General features: G+C 38.9%; 1 protein-coding gene across 16 annotated transcripts in view; it reads left to right on the forward strand.

Annotated features, from left to right (window-relative positions):
* Nucleotides 1-20,688, forward strand: part of NRCAM (neuronal cell adhesion molecule) — a 1,614,235-nt gene that overhangs the window by 1,437,140 nt on the left and 156,407 nt on the right. For all 16 annotated transcript variants that reach the window (XM_044087425.1, XM_044087435.1, XM_044087431.1 and 13 more), the window contains 4 exons: nucleotides 2,168-2,365; nucleotides 7,253-7,323; nucleotides 16,773-16,998; nucleotides 17,163-17,278. In XM_044087425.1, coding sequence (XP_043943360.1) covers nucleotides 2,168-2,365; nucleotides 7,253-7,323; nucleotides 16,773-16,998; nucleotides 17,163-17,278 — 611 coding nt within the window. The remainder of the gene's footprint in view (nucleotides 1-2,167; nucleotides 2,366-7,252; nucleotides 7,324-16,772; nucleotides 16,999-17,162; nucleotides 17,279-20,688) is intronic.

Consider the following 20,688-nt stretch of genomic DNA (forward strand, 5'->3'; position numbering starts at 1 on the left):
GAAGACCATCTCTGGCAAAGCATCGTGGTCTGTTGGCTATGTCATCAAAGGCTGACAGGTACTGGATCTCCTTTGAATGACACCAGAAACTAAGCCAATTGTTGATGTCATTCACATCAGCATGGACTATGACAGAGTCATAATAGTGCTGTTGTTGAGAGACTTGAGTATGTGTGTGATGTGGCAGATCCTGGCACCCGACAGACAGCTAGCTTGCCTTATCCAACCTGGTGAGAGGGACATCTGTGTTTCTCACAATTGAGTCACCTATGACTAAGATGTTTGTTTTTTTGTTTAGGGCTTGTTATGTGACTTGAGGTATTTGAGTGGTATATTATATTATTTATGTAAGCAGTGGATGCATTGTGTGAGCAGTGTTTGAAGTTTTAAGGTGTTTGATGTTTCTCTGATGTAAGCTTCTTTGCTGACAACCTCTTGCATGTTCAGTTGGTGTTTTTTGTGGTTTGTAGGTTTGCAATTTAGGTGGTGTGCTGACATGCTGCTTTGTATCAGAGGGGAGCAAGAGAGACTGAGAGCTAGGTTCTTGATATAGATGCATCTATAGATGCATCTCTCACATAATGAATTTGTAGAAGAAGTGGGAAACTGTAGGAAATTGTCTGTCCATAATGGGGTAAGTTGAGCTGCAGAACACAGTTCAAACAGTTTTGTTAAGTTCACTTTGGTCCTGTATATGAAGGGGATGATTTGTGCAAATATAGGAGTGGGTGCATATATATATATATATATATATATATATATATATATATATATATATTTTTTTTTTTGTTTAATCTGCCCCTTTACTTAATTGAGATGGAAAGCATTCGTCATTACCATCCACACTTTTAGAAAGCTGTTAGTCTTATCAGCAGGAACTACAGTATAACTGGTTAATTGATACAGATGCTGAAGTGTGATTGGCTGTCCCAGTTCATTGAGTTCATTGACAGACAGAATAATGATTAACAGAACATTTGTTACCCAAAAATAACCAGCTTCATTTAATGTTTGGTACTTTAATCAACCTACACCAACATTAATATGTTATAGTAACTTTTGTCTGTAAAAGATAATATGATGGCATCCCTAGCATGTACAAAGCTGGACAGCATTGACTGCAGTGACCATTTTGCATTGTTAGCAGACATTTACAATAAAGTTGTATTGTAAGTACTCCTGAAATAGATGACTTTATATATTGACTTATTCAATTCTTGAACAAATTTGTGATGGGCTCAGTAGCCATTAATTTTGTGAATATATTTGCTTTTCGCAGTATAAAAACTCTTGTTAATTTCCCATTTATCTTGTCAAGGTGACGTGAAATGACATCATTTTTAAGGATTTTTTCAGCATTGTCTTCTTAATGTGCACGTGTAACTGATAAAATGCATGATGATTCTAGGAAAGCTTGTCTGCTAAATTGCAGTCTCCTATATAAAATTGTTGTACTGCATATGTCAGATTATAATTACCTTTACAGCAAAAATAATTTTAGTGTTTTGCAAGAAGATAAAGACAATTTTGCTCAAAACGATTAATTGTGCCCATGTGACCACATGCTTAAGTTACCTGTTCTATATTCAAGCACTCATTTCATGAAAAGGCAAATATCTGTGGCACGTGTCATAATTTGACCTTGTAATTAATGATATAATATAATGTTAATGTGTAAAAGATGTTAACAGAAACCAGAATTTTAAATTTATCTCCCATTAACTTCTATGTTGCTCACATTTTTTTCCATTAAGGCGTGACAGTGGTTTTGAAATTAAAATAACTGCTGGCCCAATTATTTCTGTTTGACATATAATTCAAAGCTTGAGTATTTGACTGTCTCAGAATGGCTGATATGGAAATTTTAAACTCATCAAGGTGTACTTTATATTTTGATTATCTGGCTATTTTTCTTAAAGTGAATACGCTTCTGAAATATTTTAATGCAGAGCTTCATTTAGAGTGGTACTTTTCTGAGATTAGAACATTAATGAGAGCATCTGCTTGCCATCCAAGACTCAAACAATGTTGTCATATGCTACAATTACTGAATAGCTGGAGGCTTGATTTGCTTTCATTATTCATGACTTCTATAATTTAAATATGCATGGCCAAATCTGATTTCTGAGAAGGGTTTCACTTAACATTCACAATATTTATTTCGTAGAGTTTATTATTGAATATGAAGATGTACTTCATGATGCTGGAAAATGGCACCACCTGACAGAAGTACCAGGAAGTAAAACTACAACAGAGCTAATGTTATCCCCCTATGTAAATTATGCCTTCCGTGTTATCGCTGTTAATGAAATTGGAAGGAGTCGGCCAAGTATTGCATCTGACAGATACCTAACAAAAGCAGCTGGTAAGAAAAGTTTGACTGTGTTTTCTGCACCATTTTTCAAACTGCATTTCAAATAAAAATACTAAATAGTGTAGTATTTGAAACATCAACAACATATTAAAATGATTATTTAGTAAGACTTAAAGTAAAATTACGAGTAACACAATAATGTCAACATGCATTCAAAATCAAAGGAAAGGAAGATACCATATCAGGAACCATCAATGCTTGATGAAAATGATTAGAACTTATTGCAGAAGTTTATGTAATGAAGAACGACGCATTAATCTGCAGAAAGCTTCTCTGCGGATTTAGTCCAGGCTGAACCCTGAAGACACTTGCAGACGTCCAGGCTGAGCCCTGAGACACTTGCAGAAATTAAATGTTTAATACTTAAAATGGGATAACTATAGAAAAAGTATGATGTTACATGATGAATTATTCTGCATAAAAGTTATCTTTATAGTGAGTAAATCTGAACATAGATAAGTAGCCGAATAATTACAGAAGTGTCATATCATATGGGAGCAGGCAGTATAATTTTTATATGGTTAATGGTTGAATTAACATATTAGAATGTGAAATGCTTCAATCAGAATGTCTAGGTACTTGAATCTGTGTGTGTGTGTGTGTGTGTGTGTGTGTGTGTGTGTGTGTGTGTGTGTGACCATGTATGTGTGTGTGTGTGTGTGTGTGTGTGTGTGTGTGTGTGTGTGTGTGTGTGTGACCATGTATGTGTGTGTGTGTGTGTGTGTGTGTGTGTATGTGACCATGTAAGTGTATGTGTGTGTGTGTGTGTGTGTGTGTGTGTGTGTGTGTGTGTGTGTGTATGTGACCATGTAAGTGTATGTGTATGTGTGTGTGTGTGTGTGTGTGTGTGTGTGTGTGTGTGTGTGTGTGTGTGTGTGTGTGACCATGTATGTGTGTGTCTGAGACCATGTATGTGTGTGTGTGTGTGTGACCATGTATGTGTGTGTGTGTGTGTGTGTGTGTGTGTGTGTGTGTGTGTGTGAGACCATGTATGTGTGTGTGTGTGTGTGTGTGTGTGTGTGTGTGTGTGTGTGTGTGTGTGTGTGTGTGACCATGTATGTGTGTGTGTGTGTGTGTGTGTGTGTGACCATGTATGTGTGTGTGTGTGTGTGTGTGTGTGTGTGTGTGTGTGTGTGTGTGTGTGTGTGTGTGTGTGTGTGTGTGTGTGTGTGTGTGTGTGTGTGTGTGTGTGCATATATGGGACTGGTAATTCTGAGCAAAATGTTCTAATGTCAACATCTGTTTTGTTGACATGCTGTGGTTGATAGAAAAGTTGGACAACAGGTATATGGGATCAACAATTTCCAGGGCAGGACAATATGCCCGCACCCTGAGGATTATGTGATCTTGGTGTTAATATATATAACTAGCAGGGAGTGTGGGGGTGCAGGGGGCTTGCATTCCTACATAGAATTAAATTGTGTGATCTGGGAGTTAGTATATATAATTAGCAGGGTGATGGGAGGTGCAGGGGGCTTCTTCCTCTTACACATAATTAGATTGTGTGATCTGGGAGTTAGTATATATAATTAGCAGGGGTTGTTAGGGTGCAGGGTGCTTGTACTCCTACATAGAATTAGATTGTGTGATCTCAGAGTTAGTATACATAATTAGCAGGGGGTATGGGGGTCCAGGGAGCTTGTCCTTCCAACATAGAATTAGATTGTGTGATCTCAGAATTAGTATATATAATTAGCAGGGTGATGGGAGGTGCAGGGGGCTTATTCCTCTTACACAGAATTAGATTGTATGATTTGGGAGTTAGTATATATAATTAGCAGGAGCTGTTTGGGTACAGGGGGCTTGTCCTCCTACATAGAATTAGATTGTGTGATCTCACAGTTACTATATATAATGACCAGTGGCTGGGGTGCAGGGGCCTGTCCTCCTACATAGAATTAGATTGTGTGATCTCAGAGTTAGTATATATAATTAGTGGGGGGTGCAGGGGGCTTTTCCCTCCTACATAGAATTAGATTGTGTGATGGAAGAGTTAGTATATATAATTAGCAGGGGGGTGTAGGGGATGCTGTGGAGCTTGCCCCCTGCTAAAATGATGTCTTTAATTTTTTCTGCTCTAAACATGACACTCAAAACATTGACACAAATGTGTTGACATTATTTCAGCTGTTTGATCTAAATGACTAGATTTATATATGTCATAAAAAATTAGTACATATATTATGCAAAATGTGAAAAGGTTTCGTACTAGATCAAGGTTTATTAAAATTAAAAAAAAAAAACAACTTAAAAAACTTATATTTCTTAATAATTTTTTGTGCTCAAGGTACAATCTTCCAATTTTTTTTTCAGTTTGGACTTCCTTAGCCACTGTGGTTTTGGGGACATATGACAATAAAATTCTCAATTCTTCTTACGTGGACCAACATATGTTTACTCCCACTATTCGAAAGTTCTCAGATTTTAGACATTGAGATGATCAATTTTCAGGAAATCATGTTTCAAACTATTTCACATCGCTTACACCTCACATGCACCTTTGGACGTCACAAGTTTGTCTGCTTCCAGCATTCTGTTCTTAATACCTCCAACAGTTTGACCCTTCTGTCCTATCCTTTTTATGCAGTCTATCTTTGTATTAAATCCCAAAAATGTAAAATTCTATTCTGCTAATCCCGTAGGTTAAGATATTTAGCCAGATCATTTTCCAGACCTTTGGTCACTGTTACAAGCTTAATATTTCTGTGTGCTCTCATCTTCTTTGCCGTTGTCTTTCAATTGTTTCTCCTTTCCTTAAGACTGATTAGTGTATATTGAACTCCACCCTTTATTTTTTAGGCTGACATATTTTTCCTATGGCATAGCCCATTTCTGGAAGCCATGTAATGTTTAATTATCTCCTTCTTTATGGAGCACAGCTAGCAAAACATGTGCCACTGGCAACCCAGTAAATAAAAGTTTTTCTCTGTTCCCTGATAGGTATATAGACTCTGTTTAGCTTGTTTCCCCATTTGATCTTCTGCCTTTATTATCTGTGACCAGACCATTACACTTGCTTCTATCCAGATAATATAGTCTTGTCTGAAAATAGCTTTTTGTAGCTTTCTGTTATTCCAAATATATAATAAACATTGTATTTCACATTTAATTTCTCCAAGTCTTTTGGGCTTCTAATACCATGATGGGAATGGACCCCCATTCCTAAGTTAAAGTATGATTAAAGTTCGAGTAGCTAGTATTGTTTCAGTCTTTGATGTTAGCCAGAAGTATTCTTTGTAGCACCCACAATGTGCCCAGAAATGACTCCTTATGCAATTCACACAGATTTTTATTTTAATCTCAGCCGTAGTGCAGCCATATTGCTTCTTTTTACTTTGAAGTACACTCTAGAATGTTAAATGTTGAATTCCCATCTAGTAACAGTATCCAACATAGGTGTTTGTTGGGGCAAGTGACATTTAATTATTTTTTGTTTAAACTTCTTAAAACTGCCCATTCTGTGTTTAATAACGCACAGATTTATGACATTCGCCTGCAAAAATAACTGAAATATTGGCAGACACACTAACATATACACTCACACATGAAGCCCCTCCCACACACACACATCGACACTTCCTATCTGCTCAACTCCCTTGTGATTACCTGTAATTACCTGTACCACAATGGATGAAGACTAGCCATGTGATTACCTGTACCACAATGGATGAAGACTAGCCATGTGATTACCTGTACCACAATGGATGAAGACTAGCCATGTGATTACCTGTACCACAATGGATGAAGACTAGCCATGTGATTACCTGTACCACAATGGATGAAGACTAGCCATGTGATTACCTGTACCACAATGGATGAAGACTAGCCATGTGATTACCTGTACCACAATGGATGAAGACTAGCCATGTGATTACCTGTACCACAATGGATGAAGACTACCCATGTTAACTGATGCAAGTGATTCCTGGGGAGGACACATGGATAATCTCCACCACAGAATGCCTCCTTAACATTTAACATAGCCGCAGAGATTTTGGACCATTATACTGCATGTCTTTATATTGCTGCCATATGGTAGGGCTGACTCTGAACCAAAAACAGTTACCATGAAGTGTGCTCCTCATATGCACCTTGTGGTAACCTGCCTGACATGGGCACACAGCGTTTGGTGGTCGAGGTAACTTTTAGATCAATTGATTGTATTGTTTGTGAGGCCCAGTTCCGTCTGTCTAAGTAATAATGTGAAATGTAATACACTATATCAAATGCTTTGGGTAGGCTGACATAAAAGGATGCAACCATTTCACCTTGATTTCATCTGACATACATGTAGCTTATGAACTTTAGTAACTTTACTGTTTTTTGTGTTATGGCCTGGCCTAAATGCATGCTGTGTTGTAGAATGTAACTTGTTCGGTGTTAATGTAGTTCAACTGTTACGTGGTTTGCTAAATCAATGATTACGAAATTCAGCAAATTCAAGGTGGTGTTTTGTTCTATTTTACTGACAGCCTTAAGAATGCAAGTACCTAATTCTTCAAGAAATATCTTATAAAAATTCACATCACCATGTTTTGTACCTATGACTATTGAACAGTAAGCATTTTTTTCCTTATGTACGAAATGAAGAGATTTTTCATAGTATGTTGTTATTCTCCAAACAAAAATCTATAAGTTGATGTATATTTTAATTTTTATAGATGAAATTATAGTTTCTTAATGTGATAAACAGAATTTCCCAATGAAGGGAAATGTATTGGTAATATGACTGCGATGACTGAAAAACTGCAGTTTCATGAAAGACCTGGATAGTTTCCTAGTACCAGCAGTCAATAAGAATACATTGTTTCCAGTCAACAAGAATACATTGTGTCCATTTTATAAGAATACATTGTAATCTGCTTCCTATCTTTACAGCACCAGATGATAATCCTTCCGGAGTCCAAGGCAAAGGAATCGAACCTGATAACCTAGTTATAAAGTGGAAGGTACGACTCAAACTAAGTAATCATATTTATTTATATTTCCAAATTGTGATGAGCAAATGGTGAAAAAAATGTTATATGATTGCATTAGAATAAGGAAATGCTGTATAACATCATTAAACTAACATGCAAATGTGGGACTATATATACAGTTTCCATTGTATCTGAAGTGTCTATGTAACATATTTATAAAACCAAAGTGTTTCAGTAGATAAACTTGTACGAATATTTGAAGACATAATTATACTGATATTTATGAGTCATTTTAACCACATCCTCTTAATATTTTTCAAATTAATCAAAACATGTTTTACCTCCTGCTACAGAGTATGTTCCAAAACCCTTGTGTAGGTCTTAACATATAAAACGCTATCTTAATGCACTAAAAATAATTGTCAAAGTCTGTCTTATATAAGAAATAACTGCATGTGCATTCATTTGACTTACAGCAATATTCATAGTGTTTTGATATTGTTATTTAAAACATACAAAGGTGGGATTCAGAAATCTAATACATACTATGAAAATTTGGTTTAAATAACTTAGTTGCACACACTGGCATGCAAAAAGGACGTTTGTGAAAGTCTGGTACAAGGTGAATGAATACATTTCAATGAAGTAGTGCAAACACATGAAGCAGATTTGGAGGCAAGGAATTTGGTACAAAGTGTATGTTACCTTGTATAATGCTGCTATATATGAGGTTTTTATAATCTTTGTTCTTAGTACACAGTGAATAATATGTTTATACTGCTATGATGATGATATATCAGAAGGGATTCAAAGACAAAGTTAGTTTCACAAAAGTGTTGTTATCTCCAGAGTGGGTTAACACTTCACATACAAGGCATGCAAATGGGTGTGAAAAAAGCATCAGGGCCTGACCTAGTTATAGGGACAACTACATAATACAGACCCCTACCCCCCACCCACCATACCTCTCAACCTCTTAGTGCAAGGAGTCTGGACAAAACCTGACATAATGAGGGGGCAAAGGTCCAAAATACTTAGAAAGTTGTTGAAGTAACAGGGTCTGTGTTAACATACATTTTCTGAAGGATTTGAAGTTTGAAACTCCAATGTATGTCATTATTTAGTGACTTCAGTCTTCAGATCATCCCAGTGATTTGCCAGAAAACGACAACATATATGAGAAGTAGACTAAAAATATGAGGCAAAATTTGAACATTCTGTGAAAATATGGACATTTGAGAGGTATGCTCCCCACACACATGAGCACAGAAATACACACACTGACACACACAAATGTGCACACACACACACACACACACACACACACACACACACACACACACACACACACGTATATATGTTGGTGTGAACGACCTGAGACGTACCTCCCTGGACTACATGAAAAGAGACATGAAAAAGCTCTCCGATCTTGTAGCCCAGGCAGGTATGACCCTAGCCCTGGGTAGCATTCTGCCATCACTCAGAATGATGCCGCAGTACAAGGACAAAATGATTGACTTCAACAATTGGCTAAGCTTCTGGTGCCATTCTAAAGGGATCCAGTATCTGTCTGCCTGGGATGACATGGTTGACAGACCACAATGCTTTGCCAGAGATGGCTTGCACCTGACACCCCTGGGATTCCGGATACTGGCTAAGGTTTTTGCCACCCCTATAGTGCCTTTTTTAGGTAAGGTTCAAATGACAAATTCACCACCGTAACAGGAACAGGCAAGCAAAAACCTGAGGGTGATGTTACTCAATGCTAGAAGTCTAAATCTCAAAATGCACTCACTCGAGGCACTCCTTAAAATGTTGAACATCGATATCTGTGTAGTGAATGAGACCTGGTTCAAGGCTCCAGAGAGCACCCCTGCACTACCAGGCTATAACTCATACCACACTTTTCGGCCATGTAACATGGACCGGAACACCAAAGGCGGAGGTGTGTCCATATTCATTAAGGATATCCACACCTCCAGGCTAGTTGCTCAGCATAATGCAGCCGAGGTTATCCAAGTGCAACTAACTCTGGGCAAAACTGCAATCCAAATTGTAGCTTGCTACAGATCACCCACCATGCCCCAGGATTCCCACTCCTCTTTTCTTGATGTACTGGAAAATATTAGGGTTCAACCAAACACCCTAATAATGGGCAATTTCAACTACCCCACCATTAACTGGGAAAACTACTCATGTACCAATTCCTTTGCTCATCACTTTCTGGAATTCATAAACTCCGATGCCCTGGATCAACTTATCCACACCCCCACCAGGGGCAACAATATCCTAGATCTAGTCATTACCAACATGAGTGACCGGTGTTCCACACCTGAAGTCAACGCCTCATTGGTCCGATCCGACCATAAGCTAATTACCCTAGATATCCACATCCTGCCCCCACCCTCCATTAAGGAAACCATGGTAAAAAATTTCTCTAAAGCCAACTTCATGCTTCTTAAGACAGAAGTGGCGAACTTCATGACACCCATGCAGATGGACAATACAGTTACAATCCTACACAATTGCACTTTATAAGCACTTACATGAGTGCATGGATCGTGCTATCCTAAACAAAACCAAGACGCTATTCTCCAAAAAAGGAAGCCAATCTGGTGGTCCCCTGCCATAAACAAACTGTACAACAGAAGGAAGAAACTGTTGCAAAAGAGAGTAAAATCCCACGAGTGGAGGAGCTCCCTGGTCAGCCTCAGTAAGAAGCTGCGATCCCTGAAAAAATCCTCCAAAGCTAGTTACAAAAACAAAATCACCACTGATTCTAAAGACACCCACAAAGCATTCTATAGCTATGTCAAGAATCTCAATGGCAACACTCAGATCTGCTCTGAGTTACAGCACAATGGCACTAAATATACAGACCCAACTGATATTGCCAACATCCTGGCAGATAGGTTCAGTGCTAACTTTACCGCCCTCTCACCCCCCTAAAGAGCCCATCTCTATACTGGAAGAATGCAAAGTTCCTGTAAACACGGCTGCACAGGTAAAAACCACACTCTCCAAAGCCAAGAACACAGCATCCATGGGACCAGACAACATCCCAGGCTGCATTCTACATGAACTACAGAACAAACTGGCACCCCACCTAAGTACCATGTTCAAGCATAGCCTCATCTCAGGCTTTGTGCCTGCTGAATGGCGCACAGCAACAGTTATCCCACTCCACAAGGGGGGAGCCACCACGGACCCCAGGAACGAGCGCCCCATTAGCCTGATGAGCCTGGACTGCAAGGCCATGGAACGTATCATCATGGAACTTATAAACAAAGACATTGGTAATCTCCAAACTCTGGACCCCACCCAGTTCGGGTTTGTAAAAGGCAGATCGTGTCTCCTTAACCTGATAGACTTCTTTGAAGCAGTCACCAAAGCCGTAGACAAGGGTAAGGTGGTTCACACAGCCTATCTAGATCTTGCCAAGGCTTTTGACACCATCCCCCACTCTGGAATTATAGATAAACTCACTAAACTAGGCATAAATCCCTATGTCACAAGATGTGTTGCCAACTGGCTCACTGACAGAACCCACACTGTGAAAGTAGCAGACGCCAAATCCAACTTCAGACCAGTGACAAGTGGAGTACCACAGGGTTCAGTCCTGGGTCCTCTCCTGTTTGGTATCTACTTCTCTGAAGTACAGGCTAACACAGAAGGTCTTTGGCTAATGAAGTTCGCAGATGACTGCAATCTAGGAGCCATAATCGAAACTCCTAATGATGTGGACATCCTACAAAAGGGCCTCACTGAAACAGATGCCTGGTGTCAAAGCCATGGCCTCAAACTCAATGCCAAAAAGTGCATTGTCATTCCCTTTGGTAAAAACTCTGTACCCATGAACTACAACATAGGCGGTAGTATACTTAACACCAAAAGTGTGATAAGAGACCTTGGGACACAGGTGGACAGTAGTCTCTCCTTTGATAATCACATCGCCACAGTAGTCAGGAAATCCTTCTATGTGGCACACCTCATCAAAAAAGGTTTCTCATCCAGAAAAAAAGAGGTCATTGTTCCCTCTACTCATCACTCATTAGACCCATTATAGAGTACAATGCCCCTTTTGGTATGTATCTCACAAGACATCTACAACAACTGGAAAGGCCGCAGAAATACCTCACAATGAGGATTACCGGCCTACCGGCCTCAAACAGATGCCCTAAGCACACCGTCTAAAAAAACTCCAGCTTTACTCCATCACATATCACCTACTCAGAGGTGATCTCTGCCTAACATACAAAGCTATGTCAAACCCAGAGCTGTTGGATATGTTCCACTTAAAGAAATCCCAATCCCTCTGAGCTACACGCTCTAGGGACCTAAACCTTGTCACCACAATAAACAGAACATGCTGGAGGGATAGATTTCTGTCCCAGAGACTTTCCATACTCTGGAATAAACTACCTATATATATCAAACAAAGCTCTTCATTAGCACTCTTCAAGAAAAATCTTGATGATTGGATGGGAAATAGGAAATTCACCCTGGGGATCACCTCTGTGGCTCTGCTTGACAGTGGCACAGGAAAATAATTTTCTTGGGTGGCAAAAGCCAGGGCACCTTTTTGGCTGGGCTACACACACACACACACACACACACACAGACACACATACACACACTCACACACACACACACACACACACACACACACACACACACACACACACACACACACACACACACGCACACATGCAACACACACACACACACACACACACACACACACACACACACACACACACACACACACACACACACACACACACACACAGACACACAAGCTATCTGGTTAACTACATTTATAGCACTACATAGTCCTTTTTGCTCTCTGTGTTGGTGTCTCTTTGTCATGTACATCCCTGTATAGATTCCAGTCTGCCCGTTTTACATATATATATATATATATATATATATATATATATATATATATAAATAAAATTATGTATAGTATTCATACTTATGCACCACATAGTGCCAGTGTGCAGAGAGATGCAGATAACATCAGCCTCTAACTCAGTGATAATTGCTCTTCAAGACTGACTAGGATATATGCCTATGAAGTCTGTAGCACAACACCTATGTAAATAAAATACACAGCGTGCATGTCAGTGTTGATACAGTTCAAATGCAGCTACAGTAAATGATGCAGATTAGTGCAAAAAAAGGGTCACTGCACTGTGGCAGAGTTTGCATAGTAATAGTGAGCCCAACATGCTAGTAAGGAAACCCAATATGTGAATCCCTAATCACCCCTCCATCTTAAGCATGCACTATAATTACATGAGTGTTCTGTCATGTCCTCTGTGTAGAGCTGATATTGCTTGTACAGCACAGCACCACAGCTGCACACCCCTGTGCACTGATGGACTACAATGATAGTAGTACAGGCCAGTGCAGGCCTGTGCACTAACAGGACCTGGTGCTTTTATGACTTTGGCCATGGATGATGAAGCCCAATAGGATGCTGATGTGCAGCAGTGTACAGGAATGAGTTAGCACAGTGTCATTTAGTAACTTAGGAGCGCAGTACCATTTAGTAACTTAGGAGCGCAGTACCATTCAGTAACTTAGGAGTACAGTACCATTCGGTAACTTAGGAGTGCAGTACCATTTAGTAACTGAGGAGCACAGTGCCATTTAGTAACGTAGGAGCATTGTACCATTTAATAACTTAGGGGCACAGTACCATTTTGTAACTTAGGAGCACAGTACCATTTAGTAACTTAAGAGTGCAGTACCATTTAGCAACTTAGGGGCACAGAACAATTTAGTAACGTAGGAGCGCAGTACCATTTAGTAAATTAGGAGTGCAGTACTTTTAAGCAACTTAGGGGCACAGTACCCTTTTGTAACTTAGGAGCACAGTACCATTTAGTAATGTAAGATCACAGTGCCATTTAGTAACTTAGGAGCACAGTACCATTTAGTAACTTTGACGTGCAGTACCATTTAGTAACATAGGAGCACAGTCCCATTTAGTAACTTAGGAGCATTGTACCATTAAATAACTTAGGAGCACAGTACCATTTAGCAACTTAGGGGCACAGTACCATTTTGTAACTTAGGAGCACAGTACCATTTAGTAACTTAGGAGCACAGTACCATTGAGTAACTTAAGAACATTGTAAACTTAAGAGCATTGTAAACTTAGGAGCATTGTACCATTTAATAACTTAGGAGCACAGTACCATTTAATACCTTAGGAGCACAGTACCGTTTAGTAACTTAGGAGCACAGTACCATTTAGTAACTGCCTGAGTCATGCTGTACATCCCTGTGTATAAGTGCTAGCAGGACTGGCCCAGACAGTATAGCAGTATCAGTGTATCATGGTATCCCACTCAGACAGTATAGCAATTTCAGTGCATAGACTACCCCACCCAGACAGTGCAACAATGTAAGCATATAGTGCTACCCACCCAGACACTAGAGCAATGTCAGTGTATAATGCTGCCCCATGTAAACAGTTCAACAATGTAAGCGTCTAGTGCTACCCCGCCCAGGCACTATAGCAATGTCCGTGTATAGTGCTACCCAACGCAAACAGTATAGCAATGTCAGTGTATAGTGCTACACCACGCAGACAATACAGCAATGTCAGTGTATAGTGCTACCCCATGCAGTATAGGAATGTAAGTATATAGTGTTACCCTGTCCAGATAGTATAGCGATGTCAGTGTATAGTGGTATCCTGCCCAAACAGTATATCAATGCCAGTGTATAGTGGCACCTTTACCCAGATAGTATAGCAATGTCAGTGTATAGTGGTACCCCACCCAGACAGTATAGTGATGCCTGTATATAGTGCTACCCTGCCCAGTGAGTATAGCAATGTCAGTGTATAGTGGTACCCCACCCAGACAGTATAGCAGTGTCAGTGTATAGTGGTACCCCACCCAGACAATATAGCAGTGTCAGTGTATAATGGTACCCCCACCCAGACAGTATAGCAGTGTCAGTGTATAGTGGTACCCTGCCCAGACAGTATAGTGATGCCTGAATATAGTGGTACCCTGCCCAGACAGTATAGTGATGCCTGAATATAGTGGTACCCCACCCAGACAGTATAGCAGTGTCTGTGTATAGTGCTACCCTTCTGTGAACCTTTAATATACCAACAAGATGTCTTGTGAAATCCTTCTACAACAACGTGTCTTGTGTTTTATTCCTACAGGAATTTGCATAGTTGTGCTTTGCTGTACACACAAATGTATTTCCAGAGTATGTTGTGAAATGTTTCTTTGAGGAAGGACACAGTACTGCCATGTTGTCTGCCTTCAGTATTTTACTACAATCCCATTCCTTATGTACTGCTTCTGCAAGGATGTACACAATGCTGAGCTGGTCTACAGTTTCACCATATGGGGTCCTCTTCCCCATATATATTTGCTCTGTTATATAAAGCATGGGCACAGTGCCCTTAACACTGTCTGTCTTTTAAATAAAGCATACCACTATTTTGCTAGAGGAGTGTATGACAGCCAAGTACTCATATTATTAATTTTCTGTGAAAAGCTGATAAGTCTAATATGACTGCTACATGTCAGTTTCCTCCTTTCCTAAGGTACAGTAAATATGGAGTTGACTACACTAAATCTAGGGGTGGCAGTGGCTGATGGGGCATCGTCTGCTTAGTGGTGTGAAAGCTTGCCCCTACACAAAAATATCTCAAGAATTAATATAACTGCTTTGTTTTCAAAAGAGTCAGTTTTTGAAAAACATATGTTTATTTTACTGGTATGCATCCATGTAAACACCTTCTACAAGCAACACCTCTGTTATATGACATATGGGAGCAGAACTTCAGAGTCATGCAAGTTTTAAACAATGTACCACCCCAACCCAGACACCTCCTAACCTATTGATAGTTGTGTAATGTACAAGGATTCCCTGCTGCATTCAGTACCTGGCGCCATTTGCCACAGTACCCACAGTAGCATATTTATTCCTGCTGCACTTAGCATGCAGTCAAAATGAAAACTATTATGAACCGCTGCCTACTAAACTGTAAACATTGTAGCTCACTGAAAAGATTCTGACAGATGCACAATTCTTATTATAAATTGTATTTTTTTCATACTTCGGATGAAACATCTTTCATATTGATTTGTGTGTAGTTTTTTTTTTAAATAAGAAAGATTTTTATTGAATTATCCCTTATGATATATGTAATTAAATATTTATATAAATGAAAACAAGCCATATTGTTATGCTTTCAATTGCAAATGTCATGCATCAATTATAATCTATCCAGTCATTGTCAGTCAGACATTGCAATTTCTGCTTTCCATTAAACCTCATTCCTTTTCCAAAATATTTTTCAGCATGTATTGTTTACACAATTCCCATTTTTTTCCTATGGAATTTCTAAAGATTCCACTGCCAGTTATTTTGTCTCTGTTACTATATTCACTGCTTAAACATAGCAAGGCATTAGTATGTCTAGGCAATTCTGATTCTGTATCATAGCTCAGAATATCATTTCCATAGTTACACCAATTTGCTCACCCAGTATTTCTGCCAGAGTAGTCTGCTGGGTGGTTTTAAAGTCTGACGACTCATTACACACCCAAAAATATGTTCCCAACATTACATCTTTCCTTCCCTACTACACCTCCAACATTTGCAATCTTCCTCAGGAAAAATTCTCTGGAGTCTACTTGGGGTATTAAAATACCTATGCAAACACTTCCAAGCAAAAATCCTAAATCTTCTTAACTTTGCATATTTGGGATCCATACATATATCCCCTATTGTTTCTTTGTGAAATGCTTATCCAGTCTTTCTTCCTAACCATTTCTAACCTCGTCTGATTGATTCTTATAGTTATCAAGCAATATTTTATATTCCCTACTAATTATCCCTTTTTAGCAGCAGCTTCTGTTCTAGATTCTACTAAAAACTCTACCAGTGCTGGTCTTTCACTTAGGATCCCCATATTCCTTCCTCTTTGCCTATACCCTGCTATCAGTCTTTGACATGGAAGGCATATCTAATCTGCAGTCCAAATATATTCCTGGCCTCTTCCTAATCTATTACCTTTCCCTCTCCGATTATTTGTTCCCAATACCTTGATTCCTTTGCCAGTTTTCTTCTGAAAATTCCAGCACCCCTCTTGCCTATTCTCTGTACCCCTAATTGCAGTCACTCCTATCAGCAGAATCTCCTTTCTCCATTCTTGTGTTGGCTTAGTTATTAGAATACTTTTTGCTACTTTATGAATATACGTGTTTGTGAATTTTACACTTAATATTAAAATTCCGTGTCTAACTCTCTTAGTATCCAGATTTGTCCCAGATTTCTACAATATGTGTACCAGCTTTCTAAATTCTATGCTTAGTAAATTCAAATAAACCCAAATTCATATTTTAATTTTAATTAAAGCAATCCAGTTCATATAACCAGAGAATACAGTTCTTTACTTCTTGCAATTAAAGTCCTGTTTTTTTTTTTTCTCATAGACCCTAAGTGGAATGCAGTCGAATGGGCCAGGACTTCAATACAAAGTCAGTTGGCGGCAGAAGGATGGTGATGATGAATGGACATCTGTTTCAGTTACAAATGTTTCCCAATATATTGTGTCTGGTACGCCAACATTTGCTCCTTATGAAATAAAAGTCCAGGCATTCAATAACTTTGGATATGCTCCTGAACCATCGGTTGTCATTGGATATTCTGGAGAAGATTGTAAGTTAAATGCTTATTTTCATTAAACTGTCTTTTTTGATATATTTTGTTCTGTTACATTTATGTTCTTTCTGCTGCTGACAATTACTTTAGCAGTGCAAAGTGACAAGGCATAATATGTTTGTACACTTCCATTTTGGTATGATAGTATCATTTTCCCTTAGTTCCAATGGTTGCACCAAAAAATGTTGAAGCGCATGCTGTTAACAGTACCCTGGCAAAGATCCACTGGGAACCAGTACCACCGAAGACTGTGAGAGGTTACCTTGAAGGATACCGAGTAAGTTGTCAGCCATGTTGTTCTTTGCTTTCCTTCATTGTAAGCTGCCACTTAGTTTTATATTATTGCAGTAATACATTATGTGAGATACCAGAGTTGTATATTAATGAAGTGATGATTATGAAACTGCTGATGTGGGTGTTTATATGGCTGTAAATAATTTCATCTGAGATCTTGCATACACTAATATATACTTCAAGCATGTATGTGTACAAAATATCTTAAAACAAATTCAAGCAGAGCATTGTTTGCAGTTCACAGTATATATGTAACCACATGCAGGGCATTTGCTCATTATTTCATATTGCCAGAATTTTCTGCAAGTATTTAGGAATGTTTCTGTCTTATAGGCTCTGGTGTGAATGTAATCTTCTAGCTCCTTCTGGTCCACTGGCTATCACTTAGTGAAATGGTCAGTACATGACTATTTTATTTGCCTTCCCAGAGAGTTAACTATACTCGTTTTCATATCAGTGTTAACTTTCCTTTATTTTCATCTGTTTTTTACATCTAATTATTTTATTTCTCTCATTTATGTATTTATTTTTTCTCTGCACATCACTATTGTTTATTACCTTTATACATCTTGTTGCTTTCCTGTAGCTTAACATATTCGGATATTTCCTCTTCCATCATCACTGTATATTAATATGGTTTTCCATTTTGAGAAATTCGGACATAATTCTTAAAATTCCTGAAGGAGGGAGGGCTGAAAGGTCTAAATTTTCTCACTAGGATACCTTAACAGAATGCACTTTTCTGCTAAAAATTGTTATGTATACTTTGCCAGATTGTTTGCATTTTTATTTTAAAATATGTATTCATTTATGATGTGAATGTGTGTGTGTGTGTGTGTGTGTGTGTGTGTGTGTGTGTGTGTGTGTGCGCATGTGCACGTGTGTGTGTGTGTGTGTGTATGTGCTTGTGTGCACGTGAGTGTATGTGTGTGTATGTGCGCATGTGTGTGTGCATGTGTGCACGCGTGTGCACATGTGTGTGTGTGTGTGTGTGTGTGTGTGTGTGTGTGTGTGTGTGTGTGTGTGTGTGTGTGTGTGTGTGTGTGTGTGTGTGTGTGTGTGTGTGTGTGCGTATGTGCATGTTTGTGTGTGTGTGTGTGTGTGTGTGTGTGTGTGTGTGTGTGTGTGTGTGTGTGTGCACGCGCGCTGCACAAATATGTGTTTGTGGCATGGGAGAAAAAACTGGTAGAGCCACAAGGTGGTCTGAAAACTGGCTCTAGATGATAGTCACTGCTAAAGTGACACCACTATCCCATGTGTAAAAAAAGGTAAGAGAGGTTGTGGATGAATGTGTATAAATTATCAATCTATATATATATCTGTTCATCTATCTGTCTTTATATTTATATATGCCACTATAATCTCAATACTGTATACATTTGCACTACTTTCTAATATGACTCTATAATTGTCTAACTTGCATGCTTTGCCAAGCTGGGACGGGTAATTTCTGATCAGTGCTCTACCATAGCTGATAAATACATAAATAAATAATAAAATATGTTTCTCTAAAGGTCATCAACAATCCCTCATTTGTGAAAAAACTTTGTCCCTTAACACATTAGCTGCTTACAATTGTCAATATTGATGAAACATTACCTAATGAGGGTTTTCCCCCAAAGTGAGATTTGCTGTATTCTACAGGCAGAAACCATTTCTAGTTTATGACATTCCTTTTTCTCCTCATTTGGATTTTGTATCCTTACTTTGATCATTCAGATTTCAGAGAGTGATTTGTATTTACAGAGCGTTTACCAAATGCACTAAGAGAAGGTCTTTATTTTATGCCATCAGAAAGGAAAAAAGTGCGACTCTCAACTGTAAACATATTTCCCCATTATTGAAGATCATTGATATGGCACTTACTATGCTTTGAAGCACTCTTCTTATAAAAGCTTGATTACTTCAGGAGCGCTTACCGTATAAGGTTAAAAAAATTAAAAATTCCTACAGCAGATGCATTTAAGGCCAAACCACATAGACCCTGGTAAAACAAAGAACATCTGTGTGAAGAGATCTGCAACTGTCAGTTCACAATTGTATCATCTATGATATGCAGATTACCCCTGAGAGAAAGGCCGTAATGAGTGAGAATGTTTATGACTTATGACAAATTTAACAATTTGTATAACTGGTGGATCTCAGTACTGATGTTAATAAGGAGCTTGGATTGGTAAATAGGGTAAAGACCTAAACTAAGCTGGGAAATAGTGCTGACCTAGTCAAACTCAAAGCCCTGTCATGATACTCAGTATCTCAGAGACTGATAAATGGGTCACCTGTGTCTGTCATACAAGGCATCCTCCAACCCATTATTGATAGATTTACTGCACATCAGCTAGTCAAATGGTGGTAGAAATACTCAGTATAGGATTTAAACCTCTTCTGAAACATCGACAGAACAGGTATATTTCAAAGAGGATAGCACTACTGTTAAACAGACTCCCCATCCACATAAAACAAGGTTCATCTCTGTTCATTTTCAAGCACATCTTAGATCTATGGATGGGAAACAGAAAATTTATCCTAGGACTGCCACTCTACTATTAACAGACAGAGGCAGCCCCAGAATACTTTATCCGATGCATGGATCCCCTCATATTATCTGTGATATGATCCCAGTTATTCTCATTAGAGGTAATATATAATTATCGACCATAGGATGGGTAAGGCCAATTTATAACTAAATGGCATAGGTTATTTTGAGCACAAAAAAGGAAAATGGCCCACAAGGGCAGGTTACTACCTACCTATGAACCTATAAACCTAATGGTAGTTAAATGGGAGTAGTCAACACTAATCACTAAATGATTTATCACTGTATCATTTGACTGGTCCTCAGTCTGATAAAATTAGTCTGATCCTGAAATGTTCATGCGGCAACCATGGCGACACTGAATAATTTAGCTGGGAATGCTACTGCTTTGTTATTGTGTATACACATGGTATTAAAATTAACCAGGCCTGTAGAGTGGGAGGGCCAGGGGTAAATAAAGAGGACTTCCATTTTTTGGGGCATTAAAAAGGAGGTCAGAATAAAGTAGCAATTATTTTGTGTTAGAGTCACTTAGTTGGAATATGGTCAAGACATTTTACATCAGTTCCAGAACAGTCAAGGGCAGAACCATATGTGTACTGCAGGCAATCTTCATAGGTTCATAGGTTCATAGGTAGGTACTAGGCTATCGGCCCTGGGGCCTATACAAGCCCAACCAAAAAGGTACCCTGGCTTTTGCCACCCAAGAAAGTTATTTTCCTGTGCCCCTGTCGAGCAGAGCCACAGAGGTGATCCCCGGGGTGAATTTCCTATTTCCCATCCAATCATCAAGATTTTTCTTGAAGAGTGCTAATCAGGAGCTTTGTTTGATATAGATAGGCAGTTTATTCTGGAGT

Source organism: Protopterus annectens, chromosome 11.part0 (assembly GCF_019279795.1).
Source record: "Protopterus annectens isolate FY-2018-M chromosome 11.part0, PAN1.0, whole genome shotgun sequence".
In the NCBI taxonomy this organism is placed as follows: Eukaryota; Metazoa; Chordata; order Ceratodontiformes; family Protopteridae; genus Protopterus; species Protopterus annectens.